Source organism: Alligator sinensis, unplaced genomic scaffold (assembly GCF_000455745.1).
Source record: "Alligator sinensis unplaced genomic scaffold, ASM45574v1 scaffold397_1, whole genome shotgun sequence".
In the NCBI taxonomy this organism is placed as follows: Eukaryota; Metazoa; Chordata; order Crocodylia; family Alligatoridae; genus Alligator; species Alligator sinensis.
This window is the reverse complement of record NW_005842610.1, coordinates 341,027-356,135: the sequence shown is the minus strand read 5'-3', so window position 1 is coordinate 356,135 and position 15,109 is coordinate 341,027. Positions and strand designations below refer to the sequence as shown.

At 41.1% G+C, this 15,109-nt stretch overlaps 1 protein-coding gene across 2 annotated transcripts in view; it reads right to left on the bottom strand.

Moving 5' to 3' along the window:
* ZC3H12C (zinc finger CCCH-type containing 12C) overlaps window positions 1-15,109 on the bottom strand; it is a 62,703-nt gene that overhangs the window by 8,841 nt on the left and 38,753 nt on the right. For both annotated transcript variants that reach the window (XM_025214890.1, XM_025214891.1), the window contains 3 exons: window positions 6,225-6,364; window positions 2,796-3,030; window positions 247-353 (listed from right to left, as the gene is read on the bottom strand). In XM_025214890.1, the coding sequence (XP_025070675.1) occupies window positions 247-353; window positions 2,796-3,030; window positions 6,225-6,364 (482 nt within the window). The remainder of the gene's footprint in view (window positions 1-246; window positions 354-2,795; window positions 3,031-6,224; window positions 6,365-15,109) is intronic.

Here is a 15,109-nt window from a genome sequence, read left to right as displayed (position 1 = left end):
GCTCCCAGTAGCCAACAGCCTTTTACTTACTGATGACTAATAAAGTTACTCCTTCAGATTAAGTGGTAGATAGAGACAAATTCTTTAAATAAGAAATGAATTAAACATGTCAGTTCTCATTGATCTAGTCAGGTTTGCTCGAGTCATGGTCAAAAAAAACCCATTTCACTATTCTTGTCACAAGGATAAAGAAAAGAAGGAGTTCACTTCATATCTTCCAATAGCAGAGTATGTAAATCAAATTACCATATGGACATGGTTGCTTCTTGTGTTCTGGAACAATTGGTTTCTTCCTAAGAAAATTGTCCAAACTTGGGCCATGACGGCCAAGAGGATCATCAGGAGGCATGAATCTATAACACATACCAAATTAAAATAAAATAAAAATGAGTTAACTTTATCAAGCAGCTTACAGAATTCCATAGCTACAATATAGAATTTCAGCTACAATATTACTACCAGAGTACAGTTAACAAATGTTCCATGTCCTTGGCATATAAAGACTTTGGGCAGAATTCCACTGGATACACCTAGATAGCGATTACCCAGCTGCACACATGCCATTTTGGAACTTGCATGCAGTTTGCGATTAAGCTCTTAATGCACTCTGGGTGTGCAAGTAGCCATATGGCTACTGAGCATGCTCAGTAGGACTGCACTCTGGCTAGGCATGTAGATGACACTATATCCTTGTAAGGCCAGGTGAAGACCTGAAATTATAACTGCATAAAAACCCATGACACCATGGAGTGGGGGTAGGAAGAGCACCTTCCATCTTTTAATTCAATAGCCTAGTGGTTAGGACACTCACCAAGGAAGATCTCAGGTTCTCACATCTGCTCCCCAGTACAGTATTCTAACCACCTGGTCATATTAGTCATTATTTAGACCCCTTTCCAGCCCACCCCTTGAAGCTGGACATCCAAAAGAGTGAGATATGTGGGGACAGGGGAAAGAGAGTGAGCCAGAGGGTGTGTGGTTCCATGAGATGGATGGTTCTTTGGATTTAGGGGCCTGGACCCTTGCTTCTAATGGGGCAAAAGTGTGTCCATTGGACTGCCCTCCACCCATTTTATCCAGTCAATATTAGATGCATCGTGCAGTGGCTCAACTTCAAGTGGAGGACTAGAGACGGGACTGGATAATGGCTAACCTGTGTTATAGTGGGTAGCGGGAGATGCAGGTTTCAACCCTCTCCAGATAAAGGGAGCCTAGAACCTGGGTCTTCACTTCCTGGGCAAGTGTCCCAACCACTAGACCAGTGATTCTCAAATGTGGTGCCATGGCACCCTGGGGTGCCTTGAGATCCTTTCAAGGGTGTCATGGGTTGCTGCACAAAGTTAGCACTGTTAAGTATGCAAATATGATTTAAAAGATAAACCCGAAGATTTCAAATAGGAATCCACAGCATTAAAAACATTCAGATCTGAGTTCTCAGCAACAGAAGAATTGCTCTATTATTTTTCTGTAGTAAAAAAAACAAGTGAAAGCTAAGAGCTGGAATTTTTTGAGTGGAGCCTTTGATCAATGGGAGGTGCCTTGAACTTAAAAATGTTGAGAACCACTACATTAGGCAACTGAGACATAACATGGAAGAGCCCTTCCTCATCTCCCTGGCAGCTTCAAAACAGTGATGGGGGTGCTTGAACTAAAGCTCATTGGACTTTAAGTCACAGTTTCAAATGTCAGTGTCATCGAACGAGCTTTAGCTGAAGCAATCCCGGAGCCATTTTGAAGCATGGGATACTGAATACATATGCTCCTGCAAGCACTTTAATTAGAGCAGCACTCAGGGCAGCTCTAATTAAAGCCCCCTGCCTCCCCTCCCAGCCCAGAGCAAGTGTATAGACGCCCTTTGTCTTCTTGTTGCAACTACTCGTAGGAGAAGACTGCCCATTACAATAACCTGTTATGTGTATTCTATACCAGTAAACACTATCCAGAAAAATATATAGCACGGAAAGTCTGTATATGCTGCAACTAAGAACTTTACAAATCAGAATCAGCCAACAAATCAGCAAGTTCCAAACATACTGTTCTGGAAAGCATCTTCCACACTACAGCATCTCTCTAACAATGATAATTCCCAGGATATCCTCCAGAGCCATCTTGCAAACTGTTTTACAGTTTTACAGTTTGCAGGCCTGCAGAGCATTTCCCAGCACAATCCTGCATCCATAACTGTAGCCACAATTTTAAGCCTGGGTGCTTAAAAATAAGGCACTTCACCCAATTTTTAACAGTTAAACTGATGTGACTCAACTGTCAGTGATGCTGAGCAATTCCTGCAGCCACAGGCATCCACGTGAGCAGCAGGTGCTCAGCCTGTTTGCAGTTTAGTCCCTGTCTATGCAGATGCCAACATATAAATTAAGGAGCTTACTTTTACATGATTACATTTGAAACTGTAGCTTAAAGTGCCTTAAGAATCTTTGTTCCTCACAGAACTGCCTGGGTGTTTTATGACATGGCACACATGCAATGTACACAATAACTCAGCACCTTAGGGCAATTATATAAGCCCATTAGATAATTCAATCATTTTTCAGTCTTTGGGCTCTTCCAGGACAGGTAGAAAAGTTAAGGAATTCAAAAGGTTAGGGACTAACAAAATGATTGTTAATACTCTGGCAAAGAGCAATTTTCAAGGCTTTGATGATTAAGATCAGACCCAAAGCCTTTGATTTTCTTCATGTGTAACTAATAATATTAATGGAAGCTAACTTGAACAGAAACCTTTGCAGGGGCCTTTTCTCCATACATTTTTTAAGTGGTACAAAGTCAGGATTACTTACTTGTCATTGACAAATGAATACATCAGCAAACGTTCATCTATGAACTTCTTCCATTCTGGTTTTTCATTAGCTAGGTCCCTGTAGTTATCATTAGAAACAATGATACCATCTGACTCAAAAGCCAGCTTCACTATGAACCGGTCGTCATAGCATACCACCCTTCTCCCCTGCACACGGCGGGACGGTGTGAACACCAAGATTTTCTCCTTTTCTAACTTACGCAAGATTTCCTGATCTAGAAGTAATAAGAAATGAGCAATGTTTTAATGTCTGCAGTGAATAAAAAACTCATTTGATCTAAAGATCTTAGGGTTGAGGCAGGAAATCAATTCAGGTACAAAAAAATGTCTTTTCACAAAATAGTTATAATCCAGCAGAAAGTGTCTGATATTTTAAAATTAACATTCATCAATTGACCAGCAACATATTTATAAAGTAAATTAAAACTTATTGTTTTCATAGGCCCAACACAGAGGCTTATGTTCTGTGATCACCTTGTTGGTTCTGCAGCAGTTAACAGATACACTATTTCCCAAGTTGATAATTAAAAGTCCTGAACTACCCTGCTATCAGGAACAAATCCCACAGGATACAAACATACCTACCCCGCTAGGGTTAGGTGACTTCGGTTCAGTATGGAGACCCCATCCCTACTGCACTCAATGTTTCCCTAGGACTAAATTGTTAAATCAAGAGAGAACTTTTCATCCACGCTGAAGCTAAGCTTCTGAAATAGCTCCAGTAAAGAAGACTCCTTTTATAACAGGTGATTGAAAGATAGACAAGAAATTAGCAGAAAAGATTCTTCCCATCAGGAATCTCCAATTCTGGCTCACCTACTTTTCTAACCTGCAGAGTCTAATATTGCCTCCATCCCTAACAATCATGGAAGCTGACAGTGCTCACATTAAAGAAATGGACTCTGGCTTCATCCCTGGGCCACACAGGATCAGACCAAATAAAAGCAAGAAAAAGCTATCAGACAAATCAGCTAGTTACTATCCAGTAAGGGCAGCAAAGATATGGCCCACAGGCTGGATCTGGCCCATGCAGCTCTTCCATTCAGTCCACCAGTGAATTTGGGCCAATGAATTTGGAAGCATAGCGGGGGGAGGGGGCTACCATGGAATTCAGGAGTCTTGTTGGACAACAGCACAGGCAGGGGGGCAGAGGAGGGCAAGTGAGCTGGGCTTGCTTATGCTGCCTCCACTGCAGCATGGTTCTGCTTGGCCCATAGTTGCTTGCTCCACCATCTCTGCTGCCACTGCTGCTGTTGCCACCTCAGCTTCTGCTGGTCCTGCTGTAGCCACTGGCCCCGCGGATCCAGCCTGCAAAGAGCTGTATGGTCTGGTCATGGCCAGGGCAAGTTTGACACCCTTGCTCCAAAATATTTATCTCCCTTCCTGGCCAAGAAATACCTTATTTTGTTTAAAAAAAAATCAAATCACCGCCCCTCCCCCCCCCCCCCAAAAAAAAAACACCCCATCAAAAACAACCAACACCCTTCCCCACCCAAAAAGCAAAAAACCAAAAATCACCCACCCCATCTTTGGACCTATTAAATTAAGTGTATTTTATACCTTGGAGACCTTTCTGGCATTTGGCAAGTTCCTTTAGAACAGCCAGACCAGTGGAATCAAAGAAGTACAGCACAGCATGACAAATTTATACAGGTTGAGCATCACTGAAACACACAAAGAAACACTCACATGATACCTAGTATTTAAGCACTTGAGAGGCTCAAGAGCAGGTTTTGACCTCAAAGAGCTAAACAGCTTTTTAGAGTACAAGAAACTTCAGAGAACCTTTTTTATTTGGAATAAAGACAACACTATTTGGGATATCAACTATTCTACTCCTTAGAAACGCTCAAGATTTGAGGTCAAAAACATTCTTTTCAGTACCAAACCCCTCCTTTCATACAATGACTTATTAAATGCTTTGAAACGTAGTAATGTGAAGAGACTCCTGTTATGCCATACTGAGATGACTGGCAGGGAAACACCCTGTGACTCTCCCTTAGAAACTATGACCGCTATTCATTTATACTTTCATTCTAAATACTAAATTCTGAAGAATACCAAAACAGCCTATTTGGTAGTCACAGTTTCAATCAGTGGGAAAAGATAAAGTCTTTTTCCATAGGTGTTCTTTCATTACCTGCTTAGGGCAGGTCATGCTGGGAACTCTTCAGGTTAATTAAAAAAAAATTCTAGATTTCAAACCAAAGGAAGGACTTTCTCCTCCTTTCTTGATCTAACCCAAAACCCATTGCAGAGAAAAGATCTCATCCTACCCTGACATGATGCTGGCCCTAATTTTCATCTAGAAAAGCAAAGCACATCCAATATCAAGTCAGACAGGATGATTTTTGTCTCTCAAAATAAACTCACTGCTCCTAACAGTTAGAGCATGTTAGCATGGGTTTCTAGTGCTACCTCACTACAAAAAGAAGAGAATTCTTCCCTGCTGTTTAAATGAATTTATGTACACACAGCTCCAGTAATCTATGTGCTCCCAAGATTACTGTTAGTCTGATTTGCTGTACAATATTCACCAGTTTTGCTAGCTTATTCATTCCTGGGAAGATGGTCTCCTGGATATTGCTATACTACCACAAGTGACCTCTTGTGATAAATTCCAGTTTGCTTGCCTGCCTGTTAGTCACCCATGCAGGACTACAACCCCTTAGCTTGTATTACAAGAGTTTTTTAAATTGAAACCCATTCTACAAGAAAAAGAAAATTCCTTGTGGTTACTGTCTTGACCAGTGGTGCTCAATCTTCCAGCCATAGGGGCTGGATGAGTGGGACAGGGCTGGTCTAGGGGCCAGACGCATGTGAGGTTAGCACATAAATGCAATCCTGAACATTGGGCAGCTAGCCGCACCATGACCTGATGATTTAGCATGCAGAGCTATGTCACCTGGCCCATGGGAGTGACAAATTTCCAGAACTGTGCGCAACAGGAAAGCAACAATTAATACTGCTACTGCTCCCCCACTGCCAAATTTCTGGAGCTGTGGGAATCCCTGCAGGCTGAATGAGACAACTCGGTAGGCTGTATCAAGCCTATAGGCCAGAGGTTGAGCACCACTGGCCCTGACAAATTAACCGTTTATCAAAAAATCTGAGTTTCAGTACACATAGCAGATACAAACGACATGTCCTTAGTGGTATGAATAGAGACTGGCAAGCAAAAAAGGGAGCGAGACTAAAAGGAATTTTGCTGGTGATGAACCATGCATTCCCCTAATTTCTTTTTCCCTACCAGAGGATCACAGAAAAGGTCTTACACCAAAGATACTTCACCATAGAAAATATGTAGTTGCACTTAACTTATTCCTCTCATGCTTACAGACAGTCATTAGGAATTACACACATTGTACTACACTGTTCAATAGGCAAATGAAGGCAGGCCAGAGATTACCTGTGATAAGGGCATCTGGTCTTGACTGTTCTTTCCTCCAGGCTGGTACAAACACTGTAACATCTTTGTGACCTCTTTCCAAAAACCAGTCTACAGCTAATTTTATTCCTCGACAAGAAAATACTTCCTTGTTGCCATGGCTGAAACAGACATAAAAGAAACACTTTATTCCCTGAATGGAACACAGTGAAGCACACATCTGCTTACTCTCAGCAATGCTGTTAACTCCAACATTGTGCCAGGACTATAGACAGGAATGACTAGACATGTCTTTATACACCCAAAACTATGAGATAAATGTAATTACAGAACGAGAACTTTGGTACGGGGGATAGCTTGTTCAGGTTGGCCAGACAGAAATAAGGGAAGAGGTACTGCTTTGTATATCAAGGACATATATATTTGATCTGAAGTTCTGAAGAGTGGAGAGGCAGGTTTGTTTAATGTCTCTAGCCTAGATAATATCTCTGGTTAGATAAAAGGAATGAGGGCAATGTCACACGGGGAAGCTAATCTGGTCAGGTACGGACCATCTAGTCAGGATGATGAATTAAGCTATTTTAAGTAACTATTATGCAGGCGATGCTACATCACTGTAGCAACGTGCTATGGTGACTTAGTGTCAGGGGTCACAAACCATGATGCCACAGCTATGTTGCCGTAGCAACACGCTCCCTTGTTATAGCGCGTTGCTACAGCGACACAGCAGCTAAAAATAACTGTGCGTGGTGTGCACAGCGCAGTATACGCTGTTATGGCACCATCATTTAGTACTGCCTTTTGGAAGTACTAAGTGATGGCGCAGTAACAAAGGTGCTGTAGACATGTAGATACACCTTATGAGAGGCATCCATAGGACAGAATCTAGAAGTGTATAACAATACAGCAGGACCCATACACTTCATCAACTACCTGGGACATGTTTGGGAAAACCTTTTGTTTCAGAAGTGGGAGCAGCTATTTTAGATCTGGTTCTGACTAGGGGACAGAAATTGATTAAGGATCTAAAAGATGGAGGGTAATTTGGGTGCAAGTGATAAAAAATGACTGACTGCTATTCTAAGAAAAGACAGGTCTGAGAGCAGCGGAGTAAGGATACTGGAATTCAGAAAAGCAACAAAATCATGAAACTAGTAGACAGGGTCTTTGGGGAAGCTAAAGGGTTAAAGGCATGCATATGAGCTGGCAGTTACTGAAAGAGGCTCTGTCAAATGCATAGCAGCAAACTATCTCCATGTGAAAGAAAGGTAGAGTCCATTACAAATACCTCAGAAACACTTTACTCACCTGAACATGGCACTTAACTAAGCAGGAGCATAAAGGAAAGCACAAGCTTGCAAGAATAGAATCAGAAAGGCTAAATAAAAGACAAAATTAGTTTCTCTAAGCAAGGGATGTACCAGGCAATACAAAAAGGTTCTACAAAAAGGAAAACAAATGGAAGACTTGGCCCATTTCTGAAGAGTAAAATTACAGATGATGCTAAGACCACTGAAGTGTTCTGTACAGTTTTTGCTTCAGCCTTCACAGAGAAAGTTTAATTGTGAACAGACACCTAACAAAAGTAATTAATTAATTAATTATTAACAACTTTTCTGCCTTTATAAGATCCCCACTACCTCAATTAGTTTGTAGTAGGATTTTGACATATGGCAGAGGGATTATCTGGTGCCAGGGAGGTGTCATTTGCTGGCCAGATTAATTATTAATTATTCATTAATGATTTGGACGATAGGATTGAGCGCACCCTTAGCAATTTCGCACATGACACCAAGTTGGGTGGAGTTGCAGACACCCTGGAGGGAAGTGCTACGTTCCAGAATGATCTTGATAAAACTGGAAAAATAATCTGTAATTAATAAAAAAAAAAAATCATCACGGACAAGTACAAAGTTCTGCATTGCAGATAGAACAATGTCCTGCATGGGTATAGACTGGGAAATAAGGTTGCAGTACTACAGAAAAGGACCAGTACTTTATAGAGGATCATAAACTAAAAGCACATTGCTGTTGCAAAAAAACCCAACAACATACTAGGCTGCATTAATAGGAACTTCATTTGCAAATCAAGGGAAGCGATTTTTACACTCTTCAGCATTGGTGAGACCTCACTGCTCCCGGTTTGCATGTCACACTTTAGAAACAGTGTAAACAAACTGGTGTTCAAAAGAGAGCAACAAAAGTGATTTGAGCCCTGGAAAACATGACTAAGTAGTCTGGAGAAGAGAAGACTGAGGGAGATTCATAACAGTCTTTAAATATCTGAAGGGTAATAACAAAGAGGATGAAGATAAGACTTCCCTACGGCTGCAGGGAACAGGATAAGGAACAATGGTCTTAAATGGCAGCAAGGAAAATTTAGGTTGCATATACGGAAGAATGTTCTTACAAGGCTGGTTAAAGAATTGGATCAAGCTACCGATCTAGGTTGTGAAATCTCTTTCCTTCAAAGATTTTTAGTGGCCATTTGGCTGGGATGATTTAGTTAAGGATGATCCTGTCCTGAGCAGGGGCTTGCACTACATAACCTCCTAAGGTCCCCTACAGCCCTACTTTTCTAAGATGCTAAAAAAAATAATTATTGAGAATAAAAATCCAACCTGCATGGGTTTTGATGAATGCAGCAACAAATATCAAACTGATCTAATTTCCTTTTTAATAGGATACCTTTCCTAGGGCATAATGGAAAAGCACTAGGTATATGTTAATTTTAGTAAGGTGCCTGATATGGTCTAATTTGTTATTCTTTTAAGTTAATAAATTACAGTGTAAATGTAAATCACCAAAATGGGGGCACACAACTGGCTGAAAAATAGAACTCAGAGAGCAGCAATCTAAGGTTTGCTGTCAAGACTGGGAAGGCACTTAAAGCAGGGTCCCACTGGGGTCCTGTAGGGTCTGACCTGGTTCCAACCTTACTCATTATTGTGATAAAAATGTCTCATGATCTCTTATGCAAGCTGCACAAGGCCTTACGGCCTTGTGTGGGGGCTGCTTTTTCTTTCTTCTCCTCCTGCAGTAGATAAGCAATATCATAATAAGAAACAGTCCAAGCAACGCTCGCTTTGTGATAAGGTTCAAAGCTTCTTGTTAAAACACCTAAATTTTGTAATCATCATACTCGCTCATTATCCTAGAGTTACACCAAAACACAAGGTTACTAAGGGGCACATAGGTTGGGACTGCGCATGCGGCAGGTCTTTTTGCTGCAGTTCCGTTTTAGGACTACGCATATACTGAACTTTACAGAAAAATATAACCAATCACGTTGGAATCTTTTGTTCAGGTTAGCTATAAAGATAAAACCTGGGACACGGCTCGGGGTCAACTTTGCTTTGAGCATTGAGCTCCACTGTCGATCTGTTTGCGCAAACAATAAAATGGAGTTGGACCCAGCCTGAGTGTATGACTCTCTCCTTGAGGTAAATTGGATTAGCCTCCAGGGACACGAAACTAGCAATTTGTGCAACATTATCTTCAGTGATACTGGAGAGGGTTAGAGAGTCCTTGAGACCAGGATTATAATTCAGAATGATCTTGAAAAAAATGGAGAAATGGGAGGAAATGAACTAGATCAGTAGCTGGCAACCTTTCTGAGCTGCAGGCTGGCTCTGGTATAATGTGGGCCAGGGGGCTTCAGTGGCATTCCAGCGGTGTTCAGCAGTGGTGGGGGGCTTTACCTACATTCGTGGTGGGCTGGGCACTGGAGACCTATGCCAAGGCCTGGTGACTGGAAGCTGCATCCAGGCCACTGCCACAAGCCAAAGAGTACCAGCTGCCCAGCCCCAGTGCAGACTGCCACTGCTTGGCCTCAGCCCCAGAGCAGAGAAAGCCCTCTGGCTTGATGGCGTATATGTTGACAACCCCTGGTTTAAATGCAATTCTGTAAAAGACAAGTGCAAAGCACCTTACTTAGGAAAAATAAATCACGTGCACAAATGTGACATGGGGAATAACTGGTCAGGCAGCAGTTTGGCAGAAAATAATTTGGGGGTTGAAGTGGATCATTAGAGTGGATCACAGGCTACACACTGGTCAATAATGTGATGCTGTTACATAACAGGCCAATCTCTTTCTAGAATGCATTAACATTGTATGCATGACAAGGAAGGTAATTATTTGGCCCTGCTCACTGCTGTTGAGACCTCAGCTAGAACACTGTGTCCAATTTTAGGCATCATGCCTGAAGACACAGACAAACTGGAACAAGCCCAGAACAGAAGAAAAATACAAAGAGGCTTGGAAAACATGGCCTCCGAGGAAAACTCAGTTTCCTCAGAAAAGAGCAGACAATGTTAACCATCCTCTAGTATGTGAAAAGATTAATAGATTCACAGATGTTAGGGTCGGAAGGGACCTCAATAGAATATCAAGTCCGACCCCCTGCATAGGCAGGAAATTGTGCTGGGTTCAGATGACCCCAGCCAGATGCCTATCTAACCTCCTCTTGAAGACCCCCAGTGCAGGGGAGAGCACCACCTCCCTTGGGAGCCCATTCCAGATTTTGGCCACTCTAACTGTGAAGAAGTTCTTCCTAATGTCCAGTCTAAATCTGCTCTCTGCTAGCTTGTGGCCATTATTTCTTGTAACCCCCAGGGGCACCTTGGTGAGTAGAGCCTCACCAATTCCCTTCTGTGCCCCCATGATGAATTTATAGGTAGCCACAAGGTCGCCTCTCAACCTTCTCTTGCAAAGGCTGAAGAGGTCCAGGTGCTCTAGTCTCTCCTTGTAGGGCTTGGCCTGCAAGCCCTTAACAAGTGGCCCTTCTCTGGACCCTCTCCAGGTTATCCACATCCCTCTTAAAGAGTGGTGCCCAAAACTGCACGCAGTACTCCAACTGCGGTCTGACCAGCGCCCGATAGAGGGGAAGTATCACCTCCTTGGTTCTATTTGTCATGCATCTGCTGATGCACGATAAAGTGCCGTTAACTTTTCTGATGGCTTTGTCACACTGACGACTCATGTTCATTTTGGAGTCCACTAGGACTCCAAGATCCCTTTCCACTTCTGTGCTGCCGAGCAGGTCATTTCTTAGATGTTATAAGAAAGCTATCAACCAGTTCCTCTCTATGTCTGCCAGTCCCTTTGTGTGGACCATAGGTTGCCAACCCCTGGTTTAGACAAACATTTGCAAAGGATGCTCAAAGTATGCTTGATCCTGCCTCCTTCTAACCTTCTTTCCATGAAAAAGAAACAGGAAGACAGGAGTAAAAGGCTACAGTCAGGACAGGCAGTTGTCATGCTTGTGATATATTTTATTTATTGTGTTTTGGAGTGACGCAGTCTGTAACAGTTGTCAGCAGCGACTGGGCCTGAAACTTTCATCACCAAAAAAAATAACCTGCCCCCCACAATCAGTTTAAAGGCATGGCTGTTATTACTGACAGCTGTAGAGTTGTGGGGCCAGTGCCTAGAAACAGATTTCATCATACGCTGAACCATACAGCCATTTTTGTGTACTGATTGCAAAACTCAGAGTTGTTGTGGATTCCAATATGCCTCTGTTTAGCTTTGGAGGGGAAAATTATTTAATATCTCTTGAAATACCTACAATACTACTACCATGCCACACATTACGCCAATGTAATGACAATTTTTCTAGGAAATGCCGGACATTCTGCAACTTTTCTTGATACTGATAAGCAGAACATAGCTGGTTAGTTCTTCACAACTCCTCAGTAAAAATAAACAAATAAAACCAATGTACGCTATGAATGAAAGACTTATAAATGTGCACAAAGGTTGGTCTTTTACCTCTGGGCACCCATGTGGCCATTCACATGCACAGGGCTTTGCACACAGAAACCTGTAACTGGTATTTTTGGGACTTAGATGACCACGTTGACAAGCAGAGCTGTCCCTAGTGGTGTGTGGGGCCTATGTGGAGGGTGGCCGGACAGCAAAGCACATTTGGTCATTCAAGCATCCAGAACAGAACATACTAGAATGCCACCCATAATAGCCAACAGCATCTCAAGTTATATCAATGCCCGCTAAGATACAATTAGATCTCACAAGCACAGGGTAACTGGATCTATTCAGTAATAGGGTGACAAGAAAAGGTTCCTTGCTAAATAGATAGTGCTTTTAACTGACACGACCCCTGGATTTTATATTGCTTCTCCCAGGTTTTCTGGGTAAACCACTTTTGCATTGGTGAACTACTGCTCTCTAGGTCTTAGGTCTCAATTTTCCCTTTTGTAAGCAGGGATATCCACCTTCTTTGTAAAGCACATTACATGAGTTAGGTATTAGCACAAGGATCATGTGTGGATATTAAAGAGCCTGCAGCACACTTCCAAAGAATCAGGTATGCTTGTTCCAGTTACTGGCCAAATTCTAGTTAGTTTATTCTACTGTAACTACCTAAGGCTAATTTGTAGTAAAAAGAAGTTTTCACTGCTAGCAGTAAAGAACTGTATCACACTGTTGTGCTGTTTAAAAAAACATCTGTGATTCTCTCCAAAAGTAGTCCAGAAATCCTGACCTCAGTAAAGGCCATGAGAGTTTTGGTGATGATATAGTCTGGTTATGAACCTAGCAAAAGCTAGTTAGTTAGTAGAGAGGGAAGGTGTTCATGTTATAAATAATGCCTGAAGTATATGTATTGTGGCAGAGGTACACACATTTTAGCTACCTTGTAGACCAAGCAGGCAATTATGAGCTACCAAAGGTTTTGTTTCTGTGACTTTCAAAGTGCAGTTGGAACTGGTATTACAATTCGTAATTCAACCACAAGAATTTAAGATAATTGACAAGAATATTTATGACCAAAATGTCTCTAAGAGTAAAATACATAGTGTTTGTGAATACTGCTGTCCTCGACAGACTTGCTTCTGCCTTTGCTGGTATCGATTCACTTCATCAACTGTTTCATAGATGTGACAAGACAGGAGATCAAGAATTTGCTTTTTCCTCCTTCAGTTTTCCCTCCTGTACAATTACCTCGAGTGTAGAAGAGAAGCATTTCTACTTCTTTGTCCATGAAAAGATATTTTGAAAAGTCATTTAAAAATGGCAGAAGTAGCAAGCTTTCAAAGAGTAAATAAACGTGCAGTACTGCAGATGCCTGGGAGTTATATTGAATAAGTGTTAGGACCTAGTGTAGTGGTCTACTTTGGTGCTGCTTGTAGAGACAACTTGACTACTGTACTCAGTAGAATGGAGGCAAAAATATGTTCCTTGTCCTCCTAATGAAGTGCACATTTCCTCTTTATACTCCTGTTATGAAAAGCTCTCCCACACACTTATTTCTCTGTCTTCTTACAGCCACATTTACACACAATCATTTGGGTGTTTTATTTTAATATAGGACTATAGTAAATAATTAACTTTTTCTATGGAGCTAACACACTGAAGTGCTGCCTAATAGCTTGCATAGTTAGGGACAGAATACCTGATAAAACATTTCTGCAACCTCTGTTACTTTGCTAGTACACATCTACAAAGAGTGGCTATGCATTTTAATCACAAGGTATACTTTAGACAGCAGTGGTATACAACTAAAATGATGACCAGATGAGACACTGCATGACTTCAAATACACATACATTTAAAAATGGCAATAGATAAGATAGTTGAAGGTATAAAAAATTGTTAAAAAAAATAGAAATGACTGGACCTATCTATCTATCTATCTATCTATATATATATATGGGTCCAGTCATTTCTATGGACCCCCCTCCCCCCCATGAAAGCAACTCTCTTACACAAAGATTTTATTCATGTATGAATATACAGCTTTTTTTCATGGAACATAATTTAGGAGAAACAATGATGTGATGTTAGGAAGTCCTTTCCTTCTCCATCTTGACTCCAATATTTTCCCCATATACCACACGAAGAAAGAGAGTAGTGCACACAATATAATCCATAAAAAGCATTTTCACAATGGATCTGACCAGTGAACAATTTTGTCCAGCATCTTATTTCTCAAAGTAGTTAGCATTAGGTGTTTTCAGAGGAAGAATCCTTGTAATGGAAAGTTACAGAATAAATTTATCTGAGGAAGTTTTCTTAATCCCCTGAAAGCTTCACTTATAATCCAAAATGGAAGGGTTTCTGTTCTTTCACAAACTTTGATTTAATACAGCAACCCACAATATATATATTTTTTAATAACCCTGATACTTTCTTAGCTTCACTGTTGCTGAATTTCACAAAAATTGTGTACTGTGTGAAAATGTATGTCCTTGCATTTCTTTTGAATCTGCTACACTTCCGTCTATTTTGGGAGAAGTTATGAGAGAAAGTAAACATATTCCAGGCAGTAAACAGAGAACTGCTTCAATACTTTGATTTCTTAAAAATATACAGCACACACAGAAATCTGACTATTGTTTTAAAGTTGAAGCTTGTACATATCAGATTGTACGTTTATCTTATGATTATTATAAAAGTCCTTAGATAAATTATTGGAAAACTGCATTTCTAAATTCTTCTCTTTCAACAGCATGTCTGCCAGATTGCATATTAAAACTTTTGATGCATGAAATGTTTATATATTTAGTAGGTTTAAAGTGATTTTTTTTAAACTTACAAAGGACTTTGCTGTATAATTTTTTTAATGCAACAAAATAAAACAACCTGAAAAAAAAAACAAACAAACACATATTTCTTTGGTGATCATTGTCAAACCTAGATGAAAGCATGGGGACAGATTGTCTTTTAATCTTCCCTTTTTCCCCATTTGGCAATGCAGTCCTCTCCCTGCCATCTCCCTTGTGCCTGAGACTGTTTGTTGATTTTGCCCTGCTTTGTTTGGCACGAGGGGTCCCATCACCAGCACAGAGCACAGCAGGATGGTCTTGCAGGGTAAGAGCACTCTCAACCAGGAGAGCGTCAAAAAATATTTTAAGAAAAGTTTCAACTTGGACTGCCCTCAG